Source organism: Siphateles boraxobius, unplaced genomic scaffold (genome assembly GCF_051911475.1).
Source record: "Siphateles boraxobius isolate OS27281-9 unplaced genomic scaffold, OSU_SipBor_1 20, whole genome shotgun sequence".
Classification (NCBI taxonomy): domain Eukaryota; kingdom Metazoa; phylum Chordata; class Actinopteri; order Cypriniformes; family Leuciscidae; genus Siphateles; species Siphateles boraxobius.
This window is the reverse complement of record NW_027508811.1, coordinates 16162261-16174051: the sequence shown is the minus strand read 5'-3', so window position 1 is coordinate 16174051 and position 11791 is coordinate 16162261. Positions and strand designations below refer to the sequence as shown.

The 11791-nt window shown below is 35.7% G+C and overlaps 2 protein-coding genes across 5 annotated transcripts in view; one reads left to right on the top strand and one right to left on the bottom strand.

The window, feature by feature from the left end:
• The window catches only part of prim2 (DNA primase subunit 2), an 80888-nt gene extending 79420 nt beyond the window's left edge, over nucleotides 1–1468 (bottom strand). For 2 of the 4 annotated variants that reach the window (XM_077237129.1, XM_077237132.1), the window contains exons 1-4: nucleotides 1367–1467; nucleotides 837–988; nucleotides 643–755; nucleotides 67–161 (exon numbers count right to left, since the gene is read on the bottom strand). In XM_077237129.1, coding sequence (XP_077093244.1) covers nucleotides 67–161; nucleotides 643–755; nucleotides 837–981 — 353 coding nt within the window. In that variant the 5' untranslated portion in view covers nucleotides 982–988; nucleotides 1367–1467. Of the gene's footprint in view, nucleotides 1–66; nucleotides 162–642; nucleotides 756–836; nucleotides 989–1132 lie in introns of all 4 variants that reach the window. The other 2 variants (XM_077237131.1, XM_077237130.1) reach the window with 2 other exon arrangements.
• A 7320-nt stretch (nucleotides 1469–8788) lies between these two features.
• On the top strand, nucleotides 8789–11790 carry il22ra2 (interleukin 22 receptor, alpha 2). The gene is made up of 6 exons (XM_077237125.1): nucleotides 8789–8870; nucleotides 9046–9178; nucleotides 9312–9490; nucleotides 9683–9849; nucleotides 10385–10554; nucleotides 10939–11790. Exons 1-5 carry the CDS (start codon nucleotides 8789–8791, stop codon nucleotides 10532–10534), a joined length of 711 nt encoding a protein of 236 aa, XP_077093240.1. The 3' UTR covers nucleotides 10535–10554; nucleotides 10939–11790.
• The last annotated feature ends 1 nt before the right edge of the window (nucleotide 11791 follows it).

The following is an 11791-nucleotide window of genomic DNA, read 5'->3' as shown; positions in this document are numbered from 1 at the left end:
TAAGATAATTGGCCATTTTAATTTTTGTTTGTCTGTATCAGTACCTCCTAAATTAAGAATACTTACGTCTGGCAATAAGCCAAGCGTAGAATGAAATGTGAGATATGGTCTTTTCTTCTTTTCTCATATTCAGATGGTCCTCCTTGAACCTTTTGGTCAGCCTGGGTTATTAGGACAGATTGTTGAGAGGGGGATATAAAATACATGGAGTGCACTCATTTAAAAAGAGTTTGCGTTAAAAAAGAATTCAAAGACAAAGTAATCTTAAAATTAATAATTTTTCTATGACTAATGACCAAAGCATCATAAAATGAAAATATATTCCCTCTTCTTAATTTGAGGAGGTGTAACATTGTATTGGGTGTGGGATAGTTTCATTATAGACTCATTAAAATCCAACATCAATGAAGTAATGCCTGTAAAGAAGAAAAATATTTTTAACAAAATGTATTAATTCGGCTGGCACACACAAGTGCTGAATGTCCCGTGTCCGTGTAGTGTTGCAAAATAAAATGTATGCAATAAACATTAAACAAAGCACCACAAAATCTCAGCACCACTGCATCCCCGTAGGCAAGTAAGTGAGTAAATAAATAAATAAATAAATAAATAAATAGAAGTGTATATGAAGAATGTCCTCACCAATTCCGTCCTGATTGGGAAGTTTAGACTTTTAAATTCAGTTTCCAATTTCTTCTTGTACTGGTCTGAAGTTTTCACATAGCTCACACCAAGATTTTCCACAGTCTTGAGCACTTAATTAATTATATAAATATATTAGAAGAATATTAAAATAGTTCTCATTTAAAAACACCTGTCCCATGCAGATGACTCACATTTCAACCTCTCCACTGCCAAGGTTTCAAACTCGGTGAGAGAGATGTTGTCCAGCGGAGGCTGTCCGTAGAACTGAAGACAGTGATCATACAGATCATTCTGAGAGCTGCCGATCACCTTCTTTCTTCTGCCTGGAAACTGCATTGCAATTCTGGACACAGTGTTAACAATAAGATTACAAAACTGGATAATGTGACATGTTTTAAAAACATTATGATCTGATCAATATGAAATTATTAATAACGTTAGACCTATAGCAATTCAATGAGAAAAGAGGTTGACGATCAATACATACACAGAAACAGACCCACATTACAGTAACGTTACAGCTCGCATGTCACTGCAACAATAATTTAACGTTACTTAAATAATGAATTATAACTTGATTCACGCTAAGTTAACCAGCTAACACAGTCCATAGTCTGCCAGCAGTCAAAGTCCTCATGCGTATTTAACGTTAAAATACGTGCATGCCAATATTTTCATGTGTCTTTACGAAAAACACATATTTACTACAAAACAAACTCACACTTTAAAACAATCGCTGCTTGTCTCTTCCTGCGCGTGAATCCCGCCAAAGAGCTGACGTTCCAAACAAAGCGCGCCTATATGACGTCACTGTCAAAATTCACCAATCATCTTCTGCGTAGGGCTGTTTCCGGGGGCTGTTTTGTCCTGTGCTTTATGGTGGTGTAAAGTCAGAATCATTTCCGCTAATCGGTTCTTTTGAACAGCTCGATTCAAAGAATCAACTTAAGGTTAAAAAAAAATCCGACTCAAGCTACTACTACTAGATCAACCATCCTTTTACATCGTGGCGTATTAGTTTTCCACGTGGTCACTGTCGTTCAAATAAAGCCATAGTTATGACACAAAACTGTCGTACACTAAAGTTGTAAACACATTAGGGACGTTTTATTTGTAACATTCCTGTCAGTAACTTTCGCACTAACAGTCAATTGTTCGGTTCAACCCAAATGCTCACTTTCGATTCTCGTTTTTTGGTAACAAACTCAATTGATTCATTGAAAAGATTCTACTCAAAAGACCGCATTTTTGTGAAACTTGTGAGATGTAGGCTAACGTTACATGATTGAGATCTTCTGCTGTGAGCAACAACTACACTTTGACCAGCAATTAAGTGTTGCCTGTTTTATGCACAAACTTATTTATCCTTTACTTAAAATGGTACGTTTTAAAATACCTTTTTAATTTTCTTAGCTAATGTCACTAAGGAATACCTTGCCTCTAGCTAGACTATATGAAAAGGGTTTATTTGAAATGCAGTTATGTTTGTTTGTTTGTTTGTTTGTTTGTTTGTTTGTTTGTTTTCTGAATAGAAAACAGCATTAACTTGAGTAAAGCTGCTTTCAAGAAAAATTGTGATTCCATTTAAATGATTGTAATTAGTATTGGCTACTAATTATAGAGCACACAATTGTCCATTTTACATTTTCGTGTTTTTTCCCTCACTTTTTTGTGGTCACAAAGTTCTTTCTAGCTCTTTTCATCTTCATGCATCTGTAACATGTTTTTGCTGAAACTTTTTATGATGCATACTATCTGCTATTGTTGTAATCAAATAAGAAAGTTTGGGCATATTCCATAAATGCACTCCATAATTGCACTGAAAAAAAACTCCATAATTGCACTGAACAAAAATATAGGCATACTGCTTGTCAGGTACTGCACAAAAAAATACACTATAGTAAGAGATTGTTCATTCTGAACAAAAAGACACTTACTGTACTTCCTTATCCTACCCACACATGCCATTCTGTAAACATGTGACTTGTGTGACTAAACCAGCTGACTGTATCATTCTTATCAATGGTTCTTGTGAGAGAACTCATTGTGCTTTCACCTCTCAGGCAGAACGGCTCAATGCTTTCTTCCAGAAGGCCTTGCTCTAAATCACTCTATTTGAGCCAGCAGTTTTGTGTCCAGAACTTATTTGTTTAGACGTCCTTTTAATATTATTTAAGATCCAAATACAAATGGATCTGTACGTTCATAATTTGTAGCCTGCTTGAAATACCAGCATCTGCCCAAGTTGCTTGATAGCATGCAGAAACACTTGCTCAGTGGGATGTTGCTTTTGGCTTAGACTGCCCTCCATGGGCTATAGAGTAGTAGTGTTTATTTTCTTTAAACGGTCTCCTCTTGAAAAATAAATATTATTACAAATGTAGCATTATGTTAATGCAGATAGGAACTAAAAGAGATTACTGGCATTGTTGGAATATGTAATTGTCAACAATGATTACATGGATATTCAGCAGGCTGTTTCGGAGCTTTCATGGACCTGGTGAGAAACTTAAGTATTTGACACATACACTAACATTCAAAAGTTGGAGTTTGTAAGATTAAAAAAAAATTAAAGTCTGCTATGCTGCACCAAGGCTGCATTTATTTGATCAATAATACAATAAAAACATGATAAAGTATTACAATTTAAAAGAACTGCTTTCTATTTAAACATATTATAAACTGTAATTTATTCCTGTGATGGCAAAGCTGAATTTTCAGCATCATTACTCCAGTCTTCAGTGTCACATGATCCTTCAGAAATCATTCTAATATGCTGATTTTCTGCTAAATAAACATTTCTTATTATTATAAATGTTAAAAGGATTTAATTTCAGGATTCATGATAGATTAAAAGTGTAAAAGAACCACATTTATTTCTATTTTTAATTATCAATTTTATGCGTTCTTGTTGAATAAAAGTCTAAAATTTCTTTTAAAAAAACGTTTTAATGGTAGTGTAAGTTTAATGTAAAAGTAAAGCAGATCCAAATGAGACTAAACAGCAGGGGTGTAAATACTTGAGTGATACTTCATGCTTATTATTTTAAAGAACTAAGTAATTTACTCAAGTTCTATTGAAACCGAAGACTGTGCTTTTACTCAATTACATTTCTATTTCAAGTCATTGTGACTAAAATCTTTTCTCTTTTACTAAGCTAACAATCTGATCAAATTACAATGCGAGCTGAACTTCTACAGCCAATGACATCAATTTAATTCTAAACTGCATCTGGACACACCTGAAGACATTTAATTAGTCATCACAGCACAATCTGACCGAAAACTATATGTTTTAATTGCAGACTTTGATGAAGATGGACAAACTTAACTCAATATACACATGGTCGACAATCAGTACTCAACTCAAATCTTAACTAAAACCATTTGCTCAGTTTAATATCTGGTGTGTCCTCGAGCCCTAAAGTCATGCAGGATTTTTTGAGAGACACTTTTGATACTATATATTCAATCTTTTAGCGATTTGTCAACACCGCATGTGTCAGTCAGTGTAAAAGGGCATAGAACAAGGAAGTTCAAGCACACAAAAAAATCTGAATGTCAAGCACTGCGAAAGCCTTTTATTATCTGCACATTCATTATTCATGGGAAAAAAACACATGCATTTTAATAAAGAAGGGAGGATATGCAGAGATGCAAAGGATGTTAATGCAAATATAGCGCACTATTTTAATAAATTACATAAATTTATTTGAAAATCACTTGTTCCTACATACATGGTTGATAAATGCATGCAGATAAAGAGATGTGCTTACGTTCACTCTTTTGTTTGTTTATTTGTCCATATGGTAAATGTAAATCATAAAAGTGAAAGTGTGAATGAATAAAATGGTAACCAGATTGCTTCAATATGATTCATGCACGATATTTTTAACTTTGTGAACTTGCATTTTTGAATTACGGTTTAGGGAAGTAACTGGTAACACATGACACTAAAGTGAGACACAAGATAGCACATTTCTGCAGTAATTCCTCAAAATGCAGTGACTCAAAAGCAGTGTACAAATAATTTTTTGCCAGTTCTTTTGAGATTTCTTTAACTAAAGGCGAGGGGACATACAGTAGCCTTTGTTGTTCCTGGGAAATGATGTCAAGGGAAGCCTATAAGTGCTCACTGTGAGTACACCAGAGAGGGGGGTAAATCTGATGGAGGAAAATGGGGAGAACAACAGTGTGGGGCAGGGTCGTCTGAACACAATGATAATGAAACCATCATGGCAACTGGGTCAAAGGTAGTTTGATAGACCAACAAAAAGAGTCTTGACCCTTCCCATCTGGAAGCCCATCAGTGAATGAGCACATGGTGGGCATATATACAGGAGCTGAAAGACACATGACATCTGAAGGCAAATGTTACCTCAGTCTCGATTAAAGAGTAGTATCATATAGCAAGGTGTATGTTATTTGAGCATATTTGTGTTCTGATGGTCAGTTAGTGCTTTAATCTAAATTATTAAATTATATAAACTTTCAACATTTCTTCACCTTTGAAACAAAAGAAATGTTGAAGTTGTATTGAATGTACTCTTGTATTTCAAATCTTGTTATCTGCGCCTGCAAAATAAATAAAATGAAATGCCACTTAAGTGTAATAAAAACATTAATGTCAATGTTCCCTAATACACCCAGACATAAAAGGTGTGCTTTGTTATCATGTCTTGTTAACTGTCAATTCCCGGCAGTGGGAAACTTGGCATGCTTTTCTAACAATTTTAGGTTCCAAATTATTTTGTAAAATATATATTTTCTTTAAAATAAAAATGTTTAGATCAGGGCATTTGCTTCACAGCAAACTTAAATGTCTAGTACCTTTTCACACTTTCATTTTTGGAGGTCTGTATTTCATGAATTACAATTTAAGTTCACATGTATGCTCAAAAGGGAGGTGACATGTAACAGGTTAAATCATTATACTTTAATAATCTTTTTTTTTGTGCCTTAAAGAAGTACACTTATTTTGATTTGGGACCAACATATTAAAGCTTACTAGTAACTTGTTTATACAGGTCCTTCTCAAAAAATTAGCATATTGTGATAAAGTTTATTATTTTCCATGATGTAATGATAAAAATTTAACTCTCATATATTTTAGATTCATTGCACACCAACTGAAATATTTAAGGTCTTTTATTATTTTAATACTGATGATTTTGGCATACAGCTCATGGAAACCCAAAATTCCTATCTCAAAAAATTAGCATATTTCATCCGACCAATAAAAGAAGTGTTTTTAATAATAATAAAAAAGTCAACCTTCAAATAATTATGTTCAGTTATGCACTCAATACTTGGTCGGGAATCCTTTTGCAGAAATGACTGCTTCAATGCGGCGTGGCATGGAGGCAATCAGCCTGTGGCACTGCTGAGGTGTTATGGAGGCCCAGGATGCTTCGATAGCGGCTTTAAGCTCATCCAGAGTGTTGGGTCTTGCGTCTCTCAACTTTCTCTTCACAATATCCACCAGATTCTCTATGGGGTTCAGGTCAGGAGAGTTGGCAGGCCAATTGAGCACAGTAATACCATGGTCAGTAAACCATTTACCAGTGGTTTTGGCACTGTGAGCAGGTTCCAGGTCATGCTGAAAAATGAAATCTTCATCTCCATAAAGCTTTTCAGCAGATGGAAACATGAAGTGCTCCAAAATCTCCTGATAGCTAGCTGCATTGACCCTGCCCTTGATAAAACACAGTGGACCAACACCAGCAGCTGACATGGCACCCCAGACCATCACTGACGGACCCCAGTCTTCCTCCAGACTCTGGCACCTTGATTTCCGAATGACATGCAAAATTTGCTTTCATCCGAAAAAAGTACTTTGGACCACTGAGCAACAGTCCAGTGCTGCTTCTCTGTAGCCCAGGTCAGGCGCTTCTGCCGCTGTTTCTGGTTCAAAAGTGGCTTGACCTGGGGTATGCGGCACCTGTAGCCCATTTCCTGCACACGCCTGTGCACGGTGGGTCTGGATGTTTCTACTCCAGACTCAGTCCACTGCTTCCGCAGGTCCCCCAAGGTCTGGAATCGGTCCTTCTCGACAATCTTCCTCAGGGTCCGGTCACCTCTTCTCGTTGTGCAGCGTTTTTTGCCTCATTTTATCCTTCCCACAGACTTCCCACTGAGGTGCCTTGATACAGCGCTCTGGGAACAGCCTATTTGTTCAGAAATTTCTTTCTGTGTCTTACCCTCTTGCTTGAGGGTGTCAATGATGGCCTTCTGGACAGCAGTCAGGTCGGCAGTCTTACCCATGATTGCGGTTTTGAGTAATGAAACAGGCTGGGAGTTTTTAAAAGCCTCAGGAATCTTTTGCAGGTGTTTAGAGTTAATTAGTTGATTCAGATGATTAGGTTAATAGCTCGTTTAGAGACCCTTTTCATGATATGCTAATTTTTTGAGATAGGAATTTTGGGTTTTCATGAGCTGTATGCCAAAATCATCAGTATTAAAACAATAAAAGACCTGAAATATTTCAGTTGTTGTGCAATGAATCTAAAATATATGAAAGTTTAATTTTTATCATTACATTATGGAAAATAATGAACTTTATCACAATATGCATTTGATATATGCATAATTTTTTGAGAAGGACCTGTATATATATATATATGTGTGTGTTTGTGTGCGTGTGTGTGTGTGTGCGTGTGTGTGTGTGTGTGTGTGTGTGTGTGTGTGTGTGTGTGTGTGTGTGTGTGTGTGTGTGTGTGTGTGTGTGTGTGTGTGTGTGTGTTATTTCTATATGTGTGTGTGTGTGTATATAATTCTCAAAAAAATATATTAATGTATGTTTATGCACATATATTATTTAAACAAAACATTTATCTTAGATGCAATTAAACGTGATTAATCCTTTTGACAGCATTATTTACATTTAAAGTTAATATATATTTTAGATTAGCTTTGAATATAAGTTTAAACTATAACATTTACATTTCATTGAAATTAACAAACATGGAATTACATACCAATTTACATAATGTTCCACTGTCAAACTCTAATTTCAGTGGAAATACATAAATACCCTCCATTGCAAAATGGCAACAGGTAAAATGTGGTATTTAGCTGGTAATACGTGACACTTCGTCATATCAGACATGCAAATGCCCTTTAAAAAATAAAAGTGAAGTGAAAAAAACAAAGGCTAGGGAACTGCAGTGAAAGGTCAGGGTCTTAGATAGGTCGTACAAGCAGGTAGATATATTTCAAACCATACATGAAAGAGGAAATGTGGTTACTCCGTTTCCAAAAAATAATGTAGGTATCAGCTGATCTTGTCTTGGTATCTGATCTTATTAAATTTATAGTGCATGTATTTCCCTTTCCTATTAAGAGCTGCACTGTGAACAGGTGTGAAAGAACCAGTGCTGTGATGTATAAGCACAAGATAAAACCACTATTTTTGTTTCCAGTCAACTCATGCTTTCAGTATTGCTTTAATATGACTTCAGCATTTTGTCCACATCCTTACAGAGGAACTATTTAAAATGAAATGAAACTTTTTTTTCCTAATACAATAGTTTTGTGAATGTATTGTTATGGCTTTGGATCGTCATAAAACATATTTGATCAATGAACAACTCTCATCATGATAACATCTAATATTGAATATTATTTACAAAAGATATTCATTTATTGTACATATTGAAGTATTTAGACATCATTGATTCAAGAAAAAAAAATATAATGGCAACACTTTACAATAAGGTTCATTAGTTAACATTAGTTTACAACATTAGTTAGCATGAACTAATAATGAACTACACTTATACAGCATTTATTAATCTTAGTTAATGTTAATTTCAACATTTACTAATACTTTATTAAAAGGTTGTTAACATTAGTTAATGCACTGTGAACTAACATGAACTAACAATGAACCGCTGTGTTTTTATTAAATAACCTTAACAAAGATAAACAAATGCAGTAACACATGTATTGCTCATGGTTAGTTCATGTAAGTTAATACATTAACTAATGTTAACTAATGAACCTTATTGTAAAGTGTTACCAATATAAGGTAATAATATGCACTGTACAGGATGACACTGTACAGAAAATGTATGTGACGTAAGCAAAAAAAAAAAAAAGAGGAAATTGTGAGGTTTAAAGGTCTCAGAGATGAACAGCCAAAATGCCTTTCATCATGTTTGCCCTGACTGGACCTCAATGGCTGGACCTTGTTTTAGTGATGTCCCTTCTCTGTTGGGCAGAATGTAAGTTCAATAGCTTGTCTCTTGCACTGTAATTGAGCGCTTTTAATATTACCTGCAAACTTTTTATACTAACAATTCTTTAGCTTCAAATCAAGCTTGGTACAAATGAAGTCATTGGCAGCCTGCATGAAAACAATGAACCATCCATGTGAAGTTCCACTTTACTGTCTTTAAGGTAGTCCTTCTCAGCAGGATGATATGGCTCCCCTCGAAGTACAATTCCATTCTTTGGACTTCAGAAATGTCTTGCACTGGAAACATCCAAAACAAGCTGCCAAAAACCTGAACTATTCTGTTCAGTATAAAATGTAAGCGTGCACAACTTTCTTGTCAAAAATTTAAATTATGTTTGCAACTTTAACTTAAGATAAATGGTATGATGAATCCTCACATTTTTGTAGCAATGGACCTTTTCATATTGGTGACCTCTCTTGATTTTAGATACGGAGACAAGGAGTGGACTAATTCTGATCACTGTCAAAAAATCCACAAGCTGGAGTGTGACCTGAGCCAGGCGACATCAGATCCCAGAGAATGGTACTATGCCCGGGTCCGTTCCCTCTCCCCTGAGGGCTTCTCATCATGGGTCCTTAGCCACAGGTTTTATCCTCAGTGGGAAAGTGAGTATACTACATTGTTTTATTTATAATTCTAGTTTATAAATTTGTCTATATCTGAAATGATCTTCTATACAGGTAATTTGGTTGATGTTGGAATAGAGGTGCCAATCGAAGATTACACTAAGACCTTTGTGATGGCAATGGCATAACATTACCTCGAGTCCTCACCTAATAACTTTCTCTCAATTACAGCCAGTTTCAGCCCACCCCAGATAAAGCTGACTGTGACAGGACAGACCATTAAAGTACAGATCCGACCTCCGAGGACACCACTGCGAGGACAGAAGGGCAGAATACGAGTGACAAAACTACAGAAACTGACTTTCAGAATATACTTAATGCACAATGGCGTAGAAGAGGTAAGACATTATAGATTTAAACATATCACACAGTCAAGAGTGGTGTTGTTCAGATTATATACGCAACTTCAGTTCAATAAAAAATACAAAAATAATATTGAATATTAAACAGTATTGCCAGTTACTTTGTCTGATTTGCTGTATGACTTTCTTTCTTCTGTGGAACATATTTTAGGAAATGTCTCAGAGTATTTTTTTTTCAAAATAGAATGATCATCAAATGTTTTAGTTCTTCAAAATATCTTTTGTGTTCAACAGAAGAAACAACTATTTAATATTCTGATAGAACAAATGATGGGAATTAGTTAAATTACCTGGGGTTTTTGTTGTTGTTGTTGTTTTTACATTGTAGCAAAAAAAAAAATCTGCATAGGAAGATTAACATGTGCAGAGCAAATTGTGCTTCATTTAGCCTATTTCCAACCTGGACATTTTCTGGCCGACTGCCCAGTTAATATTATGATTATTATGAATTACTCCAAACTCCTCAAATTCAGCATGCTAAACCTTCACAAAAATCATCTTTCCCAAACAGGAAGTTCATGAAACAGACAGTTGCTCCAAGGAGCTTGTGATTGAGTCGCTACGTCCGAAAACCACCTACTGCCTTCAGGCTCTGTCCGTTACTCCTCGCTCAGGCCGCAAAAGCTCACGGAGTTCCAGCACATGCGTCAACACTCATTGAGAGTTTAGTGTCTCCCACAGGTAAGCCTTACGTAACATGTGATATGGTTTCTTTAGTAAGGGGAACACCTGTGATAAGTGATGGTGTCCATGACAAGTTTCCGCCTTTGTGCTTTCTCTAAGTTGCCTTCTGGGCATTGATGGTTGTTAGACAAAAAGACGGCAAAGTGAGCACAGACACGCTATTTGTTATTCGAGACAGAGATTGCACCCTTGAGACCCTCAGATCAAGTTCCAACCACCTTAGGATAAATGAGTGATTGTCTACTTTCCTAAGAGTTTCAAATCTGAGAATGTTGAGTGTTCTCTTCTGACATATATAAGATGCACTAGTATTTTTGATACTATATTTAGAGTTGCCATATTATTTTTAGTTTTGATTATAACTGTTTTATCTGCCTGCAGGGTGAGGCTGCTTCTGGACCTTTATTCAACATGAAAATTACACAAATGCACACTACATAGTGGAATGTCTGCAAATGTTCACCAAGGTCATGTTTACTATAAGACAGACTATAAGCCTGGCCTAGCCTTTTGGTTAAATTAAAGCTGATGTGTGTAATTTCTGTTCCACTAGCACAATCAAAGGCACTGTCAAAAATAATGATTGTTCGCATACAGGTTTCCTGAACACTCATCTTTTATTGGCCAGACAAACGGATAGTCCCGCCTCCAACTCACACCCTGGTTTGAGTCAACAGCAGTGTGGAAGGTGGAAATCAACAAAGAGCTTACTTGAAGTAATTTATTATTTAGTGAGGGTAGGAGACAGTACTTTAAAGGGTTAGTTCATCCAAAAATAAAAATTCTGTCATTAATTACTCACCCTCATGTCGTTTCAAACCCTTAAGACTTTCGTTCATTTTCGGAACGCAACTTAGGATCTTTTTTATTGAAATCTGGGAGCTTAGTGTCTCTCCATTGACAGCCTACGCAACTACCACTTTCAAGCCCCAGAAAGGTAGTAAAGACATCATTAAAGTGGTAAATTATGTTTTTTTTTTTATACAAACAAAGCACTCAAGTTGCTTCATAAAACTGAGGTTAAACCACTGGAGTCACATTAATTACTTTAATGATGTCTTTAATACCTTTCTGGGGCTTGAAAGTGTTAGTTACGTAGGCTGTCAATGGAGGGACAGAAAGCTCTCAGATTTCATTAAAAATATATCTTCATTTGTGTTATGGGTTTGTTCGTTTGTTCATATGGGTTTGGAAGGACATGAGGGCGAGTAACTAATAAAAGAAATTTCATACA